The sequence below is a fragment of the Calidris pugnax genome, unplaced genomic scaffold, assembly GCF_001431845.1.
Source record: "Calidris pugnax isolate Ruff unplaced genomic scaffold, ASM143184v1 scaffold16, whole genome shotgun sequence".
NCBI classification, from domain to species: Eukaryota; Metazoa; Chordata; class Aves; order Charadriiformes; family Scolopacidae; genus Calidris; species Calidris pugnax.
Window position 1 is genome coordinate 2,165,001 of NW_015090847.1, and position 12,799 is coordinate 2,177,799.

At 45.3% G+C, this 12,799-nt stretch overlaps 1 protein-coding gene across 14 annotated transcripts in view; it reads right to left on the reverse strand.

Annotated features, from left to right (window-relative positions):
* ADGRL3 (adhesion G protein-coupled receptor L3) overlaps positions 1-12,799 on the reverse strand; it is a 591,492-nt gene continuing 578,693 nt past the window's right edge. For 6 of the 14 annotated variants that reach the window (XM_014943112.1, XM_014943115.1, XM_014943111.1 and 3 more), the window contains 3 exons: positions 6,258-6,386; positions 3,134-3,151; positions 1-844 (listed from right to left, as the gene is read on the reverse strand). In XM_014943112.1, the coding sequence (XP_014798598.1) occupies positions 39-844; positions 3,134-3,151; positions 6,258-6,386 (953 nt within the window). In that variant the 3' untranslated portion in view covers positions 1-38. Of the gene's footprint in view, positions 845-3,099; positions 3,152-6,257; positions 6,387-12,799 lie in introns of all 14 variants that reach the window. The other 8 variants (XM_014943120.1, XM_014943119.1, XM_014943118.1 and 5 more) reach the window with 6 other exon arrangements.

The window sequence follows — 12,799 nt, forward strand, 5'->3', positions numbered from 1 at the left end:
TTTTTGCTGTCTCTTTTGCTTAATTTTTGCTGAATCTTCTATAGACTAGTAACCAAGTGAGCGGGTCCTTTTGCATTGCCGTCCGGGGGGGTTCCCTCTTTGTTGGGTGGGACTATAAAACCGTCGCTGCTGCCTCGGCCTAGCTGGTAGTACGTGTGTAGCTGATGGACGTGGTTCCTGGAGCCGAGGTTGGGCATGCTCTTGTAGTAAACGTCGTCGGCGTCGCCGCCGCTTTTGGCCGGTGGAGGGTCGGTCTGGGTGCTGGCAGCGACGCTTTCTGTCATGGGCATGCCAGCCAGGGCGGGCATGCTGGTGTAGAGAGAATCCCTGTTGGGCGACTGGAGGTCGTCCGTGTGCTCGTTGGTCAGCAAGGGGAAAAAGCTCTCGCTGTTGTCTTGGGGGATGCGCCGCCGGCTGTAGAGGTGGGGCTGGTGGTTGTCCGCTGAGTACACCCTGGGGGGGAGCAGCGGGGCGTCTGACTCCTCGTGGATGAGCTCCAGGCCCAGGCTCTCCTCGTGGGTGAAGGAGGTGGCGTCGTCCAGCACGATGGCGTCGTCCTCGCTCCCGCCGCCCACGCTGTTGACCAGTTTGTTCATCAGGTTGCGGCTCTGCTCGCTGGAGCGCTCGTGGTTGTTCAGGTAGGAAGGGATGTAGTTGGAGGTGAGTTCCTTCAGGATTTTTTTCTCCAGGGCGTTCTCGGTGTGGTTGTACCCGCGGTCAAGGATTTGCACGCAGTTGCTGAGGTACTCGCCGCCGGCGATGCTGTAGCTGTTGTTGCCGTGATTACCATTCAGTGGTAGAGTATCCGTGACACTTGTATCCCTGGCATTGTTCAGAAGCCCCTCTGAAAAACATCACACAAGAGAGGAGGGTGACTTGTACAAGCAGGACACTCACGCGGGATGCGCACGCTTCCGACCCCCTTTCCCCGGCCGCTGGGGCTGGGCAGCGAGGAGGAGAAGGCCGCAGCCCAAACGGGGTTGGGGGGTGCAGCTCCAGCTAACCGGCCTGAGGTCTTCCCACCGAAAAGAATTTAAAAAAAACCAAAAAAACAAAAAAAAAAACCAACATGGAAAAGCACCATCAAGTGCGGGACTTGATGCTGGCAGGAGGGAATAACCTCTCCTGGCCGGTCCCTGCTACGGCTCTGGCTCTTTGCTCTACGTGTTCCTTGTGGGGGGGGAGCTGAGAAATAGGAGGTCCTAGATGGGTGGCAACTGGCCTGGTGCTTCAGGGGAAGGGGGAAGTCTCCCCCAGCTGAGGGAAACATATTCTCAGCCCAGGTTAATCCTCACCCTGGCTTTGTTGGGGGAGCGTGTCCTTCCCAGAGGGAAAGAGATCCATCCACTCCCTCCTTTTGTGGGGCAGGCGTGAAGTGGGAGCTGGAGATGGGCCAGGCAGACACACAAAGTGCTTTCTGGCCCAAGCAGGGGGTTGGTTTTTTTTTGGAAGGAGGCTAATTGCCCTACCTCTCCTGGCACAAGGGCACCACCAAAACTCGTTACTCCACTGTCCACGTGGGGATTTTCTAATACCATCACATTCCCCGGGGTCTTGCAAAGCCCTCAGAGCAGAGCTCCCAAAGCCGAGGGATTTTGGGGAAAGGTACCAGGAGCACCATCACTGCCAGGGTCTGGTGGGCTCAGGGCAACCTGAGAGGAGTCAGGGGGGGTTTTGGGGTGCCCCCCAACTATCTGGGTTGTCTGTAGGTGTCTCCGGGCTGCCAATGTGAGGTTGGAGCTTGGCTCTTTCCCAACACGCTACGGGAGATGGCCGGGAAGCCCTTGGAGAGGAGCACAGGCCCAACTGGCTAAGGGAGGAGAAAATCAGGCCCAACGGTGGTTTTTTTTAAAGTTCAGCTGTGATGCTGTCTTTTTGGGGGGTTATTGGTGTCCTCAGAAGGAGGGCAGGCATGGGGATGCATTAAATAACGTATCGACCTTTCAGCTCAGAGCTTCGGGCATTACCAAAAAAAAATGGCAAGCAACTGCCAGCAAAATGGCCGGGAAGCCCTTGGAGAGGAGCACAGGCCCAACTGGCTAAGGGAGGAGAAAATCAGGCCCAACGGTGGTTTTTTTTTAAAAGTTCAGCTGTGATGCTGTCTTTTTGGGGGGGTTACGGGGGCCCTCAGAACGAGGGCACCCATGGGGATGCATGAAATAACGTTATCGACCTTTCAGCTCAGAGCTTCGGGCATTACCAAAAAAAAATGGCAAGCAACTGCCAGCAAAAGCTGTGGTGGGTTAGAGATGCTGTTAGCTGACAGTTTCAGATGAAGAGTTGCTCATACCATGCTTAGGACACGGCATGTGTGCCTTCCGAAAATGCAAGATTCAGTCCATGTCTGTGATGGAGCAGTTGCTGCATGTCAAGGGCTGGAAAGCACTACTGCAGGCTTTCTTCTCGCTTTTGAGTGAAACGCCCCCAAAACGCGTCGGTCACTTCTTAGGTTTTCTGAAGCTTAGAGGGTGCTGCTGTGCCCCGGGTTTCCCAACAAACGAGGGGGCTATGCCAAAAAAAAAAATCAACTTGCCATCACAGACATAGAGCAAACCTCTTGATTTTCACAGTGGAAGTTCTCCAACCGAGTCACGATGTTTGAGGAGAAATGAAAAGTGAGCATTTTTGGGGTGGTTGCGGGGGGGAAAGGACCATATGTGATTGGTGAGGGGTATGACAGCATCTGTCTGATGGTCACATTAAGTAACCTATGCATTGGGTGCTGCACTTCTTGCCACCAATGCATAGAGCTGGGGTTTGGTGGGGAAACACGCCGTATAAAAATGCCATGACCTCGCAAATAAAAACGTGAAGTTTAAAAAAAAAAACAAAAACACATCATAAGCACAGCTATAAGAGAAACTACGTTGGGTAAACAATGCCACAAAAAATGAGAAATAAACAAAGTACATCTAATCTCATCTCTCTATATATATGTAGACTTACATATATATACACACACACATACATACACACGCATACACGTATACATACATATGTATATTTATATTCTTTTGATTTCAGAACTGTGAGATGAATTTCCTTTATTAACTACATCATCTATATGTGATGCAATAAAAGTGAACTAAAAAAAATTACATTTGATATGCAATGTTTAGCTTTACTCCCATACTTGTCTCTCTGTAGGGCTCTAAACGACAGCATGAAGAAAAGGAAAGAAAAAACAACAAGTAAGCTTACAGCGACAGTAGGAGAAACATGAGTAAAAAGCAAGTTGATGATATGCAGAAAAGAGAGTTAACGGAAATAATTTCCACTGCCCAGAATACATGAATTTGTTACATGGTTTATTTCAGGTTAAAAATATTGACATTTTAGACATAAAAATTATTTTATGCACAATATTCAATAGACCACATTTTTATTAAAAAAAATAAAAAATTATCACATTTAAGATGTTTTCCAATGCCATTATAAAAAGTTTCAACGTGCAATACAAATCAAGAAATAATGCCTGGAACTTTAAGTCTAGAAGCTGGTAACGGTCCTACTTGAAAACACTGTCAACATCACTTCCAAAGTCTTAAAACAAATGGCTTTACTTACTGTTAGTTATAATAACCCCTGGCAGTTGAAACCCAAACCTATTTCCTTGCTAAAAACGTCTTGCTGTCCATCCTTTGCAACAGTGCTTTGCAGGAGTATGACTTTGCCCATCGTGGGGCTGCTGGTGTTTTACAAACTTTGGTAAATCTGCTCTTTTTTTTTTTTTTTAACTTAACACATGGCAAACTACATGGACTTTGCGAGGAAAAAAAAAAAAAAAAAAAAAGGTTAAAGGGATAGCAGTTCAAAGAATGGCATCGCTAAATGAAGCTATTGAGAAGAAAGGGTTTCACAGAATCTTCTAGGTTGGAAGGGACCTTAAAGATCATCTTGAGATGAAGATGAAGAGCCAGAGATGAAGATGAAGAGCCAGTGAGATCTCTCAGCTTCCCACTTTGCAACCCTCTGTGGCTTGCTGGGGTTTAACCGGAGCTCGTTAACGGAACTGCCGCCTCCTCTTAAAATTAGGAAAGGGGTTAAGCCACTTTGATAAAATCCTGTGTCCAAGAGACCGAGCCAGTGCACATCCCTCAGCTGCCAACGGCCACGAGTGCTTGGTATGAGCCGTGGGGTGCCAGACCCCTCACCCCACATCTCCTCCTTCCTCTATGCTCCGTGCCCCATCAGGGAACCACTTTTGCCACAGGGAAACGGGACTTCTGCCCCTTAGGGTTGGGTTCTCCACCTCTTCTCAGGAGTGCTTGTAGGGCTCCAAGCCCCTGGTGAGTCTCTACCAGAGATGGGGCAGCTCGGGCTTGAGCAGAGAGGGTGTTTGAAAACACACAACTGGATTTGGGGAAAGGTAGGAGGGGACTGGGTCTTGCCCCAGGTTTCTTAACAGTGTTCTGTCCCGGTCCATAGTACTAGAAGTGGTAGATGAAGGTCCAAAAAAAATTAAAATAATAATAATCATAGCCCTAGTGATTGTGGAATGAATTAGTTGGATGATCTATAGGTAGCAATGCCCTCAACCCATGCCAATCCCAGCCAGAAAGGGTGACAGCGTCTGCTTTCACCATGCACTAACCATCACCTGATGGTTACCAGCACCCCCACAGCCCAAAGGACCACCAGGGCCATTGGGCCTGGTTGGTTTGGTTAACTCTCATTTCTGCTGTATCTAATTGTGCAGGGCGTGTAACCAGCTTCAAAAGCATAGCCTATACCAGTCGTACGGTCATTAATGAACTTGCAGCCTCCTGGAAAGAATGAGTTGGGTTCTGCTCCCTCTGAAGTCAATGGCAAAGCTTCAGGGGCTTAAATGGGATTGGTACTGGTCCCAGTCTCTTCCTTCATCTCCCCTGGATGAATACTGGGTAAGTTTCTCTGTTATCCATCTGGCTGTGTTGCACCGAATAGCACTTGCAAAATTACACTGTTTTTTGTGGGATAAAATACTGTGAGCTCAGGCGACTGAATAAAATGCTGTTAGCTCAGTCTTAAAAATTAGAAGAACACAAGATTATTAAAATGCACGTAAAAGCTTTTTTGTCACATTTCTGCCGAAATCCCTTACGTTTAGTTGAGGCACCCAGACTTGAACACCAGGATTCTCTCCAGTCGAATGCTGACCCAGCATTACCTGCTGCCCCTTGATTTGAAAGTCCCCCAGACCTCAACGTTAGCATGCAGAAAACTAGAGAACATCAAAGCTCATTTTGAAATTAGTGACACACTGAAGTTCTTAAAATTCTGAGCGTTTCATCTTGAACAGTTTGGTTTTTTTTTTGTTTTTTTTTAAAAAGCATTCGTGGAAGCAAATTTACTGCAACAGAGTTAGCATAGTTTAGGAAATTAATGAACAGCAGAAAGGTCAAACGTGTAGGCCTTCCATGTGATTTGAATGAAAATATACCCTAGTGATAGAGTTCAGCATCTATTCCTATCACATGAAAATAATACCCTAGTGATAGAGTTCAGCATCTATTTCTATCACATGAAAATACCCTAGCGATAGAGTTCGGTATCTATTTCTATCCCAAACAATATGCTGCCCTATAGCACACAGGGGGCTTCCTGCTTTCATTATAACCATCCTTATTTTTCCCTTCCTCAGAGATCCTTTACTGGAAAGGGATGGCTTCACTGGGAGGGAAGAGCTGGCGAAGTGCTGATATACCTGTGCTTGAACGCAGCGTTTTTGGTTTTTTTTTTTCCCTGCACAAGCTGGTGCACTGCTGACCACATTTCTCTTGTGCCATTTCAAAGGAGAGCAGCTTGGGTGGCAAAGGCTATTTTAGCTTCACTTACCTTCAAAGGTGTTCCTGTTTCTGAAATGAATGGTTTAACGAGGAAATGTGCTGACAACAAAGAGAGGAATGGACTCGTCCAACAAAATACACACACACGAGACCAAAACGATACAAAACAAAACAGAGGAGATTGGAAAAAAAAAAATATCAAAACCAAAATCACTATGAATACTTTGAGTAGAACTGACGAGGGTCTCTCAAAGTGAATTTGATTGCTCATGGAAAAAAGCCTGGGGAAAATGGAAAGATGCACTGAAATGAAAGGAAGGGGAGGGGATCTTTTTTTTTTTTTTTGCCCAGTTCCAAAAAAAACAAAGTGTGTGTGCATGGGGAGAAAAAAGAAAAGGAAGGAAAAAAAAATATATATATAAATGGGCCAAAATAAGCCACAGAAAATGGAATTCTCACTAGAAAAATTAGAGAGAAACTCCAGCACACCTTGTGCGTTGTACATGCTGACAGAAGGGTTGTTATAGACCGCCGATTCCCCGAGCAATGTATTATAAGGGTTGTTAGTGCCATGAGGACGAAGCAGAGCATTGGTTATAAGATGATTAGCCATGGCTCCTGGAGCAGCCCGATAGAAAGACAGAGAAAAAAAAAACAACAAAAAAAGGTCAATCAGGCAAATGTGGTATTTAAAAAAAAGGGAAAAAAGAACATTCAGAATGACAACAGTTGAAATACTCCTTGATTACAAGCAGCCAGCTAATTAGACTCAGAAAACTGTATGCCACTAAAGCAGAACAGATGTTACTGACGATGCACAAATCCAAACCAATGCAAAAGAAAATGTATCAGAAAGCAGATAAGCTACATTTATGGTGGTTCCCCAGTCGCTCGGAGTGTAAGCAAGGCTGTGCCCACATGCTTGCTACAAAGAAAGAAAGATGGCAGCCTACACAATGTTGGGGGAAAAACTCTCTGGAAAGTGCCAAATGAGTAAAAAAAAAAAAATAATAATATATATATATATATAAGAACTAATAGAAAACAGCACATTCAACTCCCACTACAGGGTAGGATCTCTTTTACTGGTCCTCTGCAACACGTCTAAAATCAAAGAAGCAGAATTAAAAAGAAGGGATGGAGAAGGCAGCCTCTTGGAAGGCTCTTGGCACTGATCAGAGAGCAGCTGTTCCTCATGTCTAAGAAGAGGGTGAGCGTTGCTTCAGCTGCTGCTCTGGTACCAGTGTCCAGCACATCCACAATCACCAGAGTCCACCCTTGAAGGTGAGAGCACCACGGCTCCATCAGTGACTTCCATCAGGAGCGAGAGTGGCCACGGAGAGGCACATGTCAAGGCCCCACAAACACTTTATTTCCCTACTCCCAGACCTCTTGGCTGTTGTTTCCAACCACTCAGCCAGCAGTTGTCCTCCCGTTTTGGTCTATTCCTTGGAGTCGCAGCCTCTGGACTTGTGCTTTTCAGGTTCATCAGGCTTGACAAGTGGCTGCCAAGACCTACCTTGATTCCTACTATAGGCATCAACCCATGAGGCAAAGCCTTCCTCTGCTTTTTAGCTGACCCACAGGACAGAATCACAGAATCTTCTAGGTTGGAAGGGACCTTAAAGATCATCTTGTCCAACCGTCAACCTAACTGACAAAAATAGTCACCCACACAACAAACAAGGAGCATCATCACTAAACCAGACCTCCCAGCACCACATCAACCCCTCTTTTGAACACCTCCAGGGATGGGGCCTCAACCACCTCCCTGGGCAGCCCATTTAATCTTTCCTCCGAATCTCTTCTGGGATCCAAAGAGACAACTGACTCAAAAACTTGCCCCCAAGGCCATTCCCACTGTCATCAGTAGAGACCTAGAGCAGGAATACTCAAGGACACACCATGGTTTTCACCTCAAGGGCTAAACTCTTCAGACAAACCTTTCCACCAGGAACGAAAGTTTTTGGTGAGGCAATTAGAGTTTGTCAGGACAGGGCTGTCAGAGGGCTCAACTCACTTGACTGCTCATTCTGTCAGCTGTCACCAACATCTGAGAGCACCAAACCAAACAAGCCACTAAAAAGCTAATTAATCCCCAAAACCAGCAATCCTGGCAAGGGATGCCTTTGTCAACGGCTGGGGCATGGAGACCACATCTGCTTCTTTCAGAGGTGGAGGCAGTCTTTGTGAGGTATGTGGGGTGCTAAGTACAACTTCTTCTCTGCAACTAATTACCTCATTTTTCTATCCTCTCTTTTTCTTTTTTAATTTTTTTTTTTTTTTGGATGGAGTTGCTGAAGATATATAAGCCCTAAGGACCTCTGGCTGCCTACTAATTATCTTTAAAAAAAAGCAAAAAACTGGCCAAACCTAAGGCTAGGTAGAGCCCATGTTCTCCCAGATGGTGTCTCTCTGTGTCTGGGCAGGTAGAGGAGAGAGTGGCCCCCTCTCCTGCCTCTCCCTGGTCCTCCCCCAGCCCTTCTCAGCCCCAGGTTTATGGTGTTAGAGCATCACTTCATTGGCCTTTGGAGCACAGGACAAAGTAGAAGGCGGCGCTGTATGGGGGCTGCATGCCAGGGAGGCTCCTTGACACATGCAGCTTGGGGAAAAAAAAGACTTGTTTTCTCTCACCTGATATTTTTGGCTATGCTGATGGAAAGCAAGATGAACTGCTGTGTTTGGAAATAAGGAAACAAAGCTGTCTCCTGTAAGAAAACATTATATGAATGCTTAACTAAGCAACCTTGAATGTAACTAATAGGTAAATGAGTCAATTCTTTCTGGTAATGTATTTTCCATCAATCTTGGACGAGAGACTGTAGGAACCACTTCTCTTCTTTTATACCAGTGTGAGTACTAAGTCCATTAAAATTTTTTTCTGCTTTCATCCCACCTTTAATCAAGCTGGGCCATAAAAGATTCAAAAAGGGAGTCACTTATATTACAGGTCACGGCAACGTCCAGAGCTAACACCGACCACCAATTCACAAGTGATAGAATCCTCCCATGTGAGATTTTACCCAATCTCCAACTCAGTCCCTGTGAGATTTGACACGGGGAAGAACATACCCGCCCTGTGGGTTTGAACGCTTGAGCTTGAGGTGAGCTAAATTCACCCAAACCTGGGTTTTTTGGGCTGTTACAAACTGTGTCGTTTCTGGCAACTCTTAATGCAGATACGTGATTCTGACTATAGACTTGGCATAAAGTTAAAAATCAGAGTAAGTCATTTTTTGCTCTCTCGGGCGTGTAAAAGAGGGGGCTTAGTACAACAAAACAGTCACCCAGTCCCGTATGCAGCTACTGAGTGAAAATACTGCTTTTTCTGCCTTCCTCTCCCTTGATTGCTGAGGGCATTAGGATTTTTTTTTTAATTTACTGATCAAAACACCACTTTCGATGGCAGTGCTGAGTAATTCTCCTGATGCAAATCCAAACCAAACTGACTGCTAACATGTTCAGCTGCCTTCTAATACTCTCAGAAACCCAACTGGACCCTAAGCACCCTAAGAGCAGGTCCCCATCACGGTGGGCTGGCCACAGCAAGCTTCACACTTTCAGTGGGTCACAGTAAGTGTAACCATTGGTATCTTAAATACGAAATGATACGTACCTCGTATTCATTAATTTGTGCTCTTTTTAATCCCTAAGTGCTTTAGAGCTGCAACATTCACAGAATCAATCACAGAATGGTTTGGGGTTGGAAGGGACCTCTGGAGATCATCTATTCCCAACCACACAGGATGCTGAGAGAGAAGGACTGCATTCAGGCTCCAAAGAGCCTGCAGTTAAAGTTTTAGATAAAACAATAATACACCAGACAAATCCCTGTTTTTCTCCTCCCCATGAGGGAGAAAGAAAAAGGTAACATCAGCCATACTTTTAAGCGTAATCCTGCCTTTTTCATAGCACTATCATTGCTATAGCAACCAACGGGGATATGAGGGAGGGTGGATTAGGGCTGCAGACGAGGCATAAGCAGAAGCAGCAGGTAGATTAGCAAACTCTGACCCTGTTTGCATGAAAATGGCCTTGGTAATAAACAGCCAACAGAACTCCATTAATGAAAGCAGGGGATCGAAGCAGAATGCTCTCCCAAAATCATAGAATCCTTGCTTCCCTACATTCAGTTATAACATTCCCTATGCAAATCCCTCCTTTGCCATCTCCCAAAGCATCTGAGCCCAGCAGAGAGCCACCACGCTTTATCTGCTTTGGTTAGGGTGTGACTGCCTTAAACTTGGCTGTGTTGAAACACTTTTGGTTCTGCTAGTCAAAGACACTCTGCTGAAAGCAAATGCACTCTGTTTCCAAATCCCTATCACAGAATCACACGGGGTTGGAAGGGACCTCTGGAGATCATCCAGTCCAACCCCCTGCCAAAGCAGGGCCACCCAGAGCAGGTCCCACAGGAACGTGTCCAGGTGGGTTTGAATGTCTCCAGAGAAGGAGACTCCACCACCTCCCTGGGCAGCCTCTGCCAGGGCTCTGCCACCCTCAAAATAAAGAAGCGCCTCCTCATGTTGAGGTGGAACTTCTTCTATTCAAGTTTGTGCCCATTTCCTCTTGTCCTGTCCCTGGGCACCACTGAAAAAAGACCAGCCCCATCCTCTTGACACCCTCCCTTTAAGGATAAGCATCAATCAGATCAATAATAAGACATGTACATGCTGTGTACTTGTGAGAGCATGAATTTGGGGTTAGAAAAAAGATGGGGCTTCAAACCCCCAGGTTTACCTGGGCATCTCCTTGTTCAGTGCAATGAGATCATCACAACCCACAAACATATTTAACAGCAGAACTCACACTCCTACAAAAACATGTCCTACAATCATGCAGACATAACTACAGTCCCAAGCATTCTTGTTTCCACTGATACTCAACCAAAGTCCAGTGCAAAACACATCTACCAGGCTAGCTCCTGTATCTAAAATAACATTCAAACTCAGGTTTCTGGCAATGCCAGTGCTCAGTTCAAGGTTTCCTGACGCTGGATGTCCTCAAGTGAAGGATCTACAGACCGTGATCACAAGGAGAAAGCAACGACGCTCCTTACAGAAGGCAAGTATTAGCTGGGTAATGTGCAGGTGCTCCTGTCCCTCTCACAGCATTGGGGATCTTTGTGATCCAAGTACCAAAGGTCCAGCCTTTTTTAGCAGCTTGGAAAGGCTATGAGAAGGCATGGCATGTGCTCAGGGTGCAGGGGAAGACCTGGAGGGTTGCCAACTGAGAAAACCCAATAGGGAAACAAACCAGGACAAAGAAAATGAAAATCCCTCAATTTTTACCCTCCCTGTAAACCCACACAGGATTCAGATGGCTACAGTTAGCTGTTTTGTGTGCCTATGAAAGTAGATATTGTTGGAATGACAGTATTGAATTAAGTGGTATTTTTATCTTCCCCTTCTAAGATAGAAATTGATGTCCTTGATGCAGGACAACACTGAACGTAGAAATGATATTTTGGAAGAGTTTGGTGTAGTGACTGTAAGGGAAAACTGCACCTTGTTAAACACAAGTATGATTTAGCCACTCACTGAAAGCAGAGGGGGAAAAATTACAATGACAAGCACATGTTGCCAGACTCTAGACCGCATCATTCCGGAAAAAAATTCAAATAATTTATTGTGGGCAGTTGGCTGACAAAGCCATGCAAAGGCATTTTGGTAAACAGAATCACAGAATCACAGAATTGTAGTGGTTGGAAGGGACCTCAGAGATCATCGAGTCCAACCACAAAAAAAAAAAAAAAAAAACAAAAAAAACCCCACACCCCCAAAGCCCTCAAACCAACAAGCCCTGCCTTTGCCCCAGGCTCATTCAAAGACTGTTTTTGCTCATCTCCATGTTTTACTTTGGGTCACAAACCATTTCCATTTCAGATGTTTAAATAAATATCCCTGCATACACAAAGATGTGACTATATGAGGAGGCGGCAAGATTCCACTGGCAACTTTGATGCTTTTCACAAAACAGAAGAGGTGACAGTTCTGCTGCTCAGGTTGCTCACCAGTGATGGAAGAAAATAAGCTTCATAGCTCAGAAAAGGACTTAACGTTCCTGTCCACACTTGCAGAGTCACCTAACCACTAAGACATGCTATATCCTGAAGCAAGTCTCCCCTACTAAAACCTGTCCATTTTGCATACATAATTAAATATAAAATAAACTAGGGCTGAGTTATGATGCCATACTACAATTATCAGCCCCATTTTCTCCAACTTTTTGAATTTTCCAAACATTTTCTTAATTCTCTGTTGAATCTCAGCCATTCAAGAATGTATTCAAAACAAGGGTAACTGGCTGTGGGCTGCTTCAAATTAATTATGGCTCCTTCAAAACTCTGTATTGGTCATCATATAAATGAAATCTGTGAATTACTCTTTAGACTGTACCAAAAGTACAGGCTCTGGTGCTGCAAGGAGCTCCAGCTACAACTCTTCTGTGATTCTCACCAACGGGCTCATCTAAACCAGACAAAATAAAAAGGGTACCAGGCCACTGGTGATGAGCAGCTTCTTAGCGCAGCTGAAGACACAGAATATTCAAATCCTCTGCTCCAGTTTACAATTCATTTATCGACTCACATTCACAACTTGAAAGTTATTCGAAGAGGCCTCATAACCCACCAATGTCCGGAACTACTGAAGTGTGTGGGAGCTGAGTATTACTGGAAGTCAGACATTTACTGGGAGCTTCCATCAAAACACAGGGACTCGACTTCAAGTCTTGTTTCCAAAAACATTGAGATAAACTGTGAAGTTGTGAACAACTGTGATTAGCTGTTAGCCTTACAACTAATGAGACAGCCACTCCACTGAGGGTGCTTAAACTCTCTGGTGAACATAGGAATGAGTTTGTATTACCAAAGGCTAATGAAGCAATGATGGGAGAAAAAGCATTTTGGGACTCAAGCAAAGAAATCTCAACAGTCTGAGTAAAAATCGTGCAGGCAGTTTCAGTCACACATCATTATTGCTGTTGCAGCTTTCCTTCAAATGACTGAGCGTGTTAGTTCCTACCTGCAG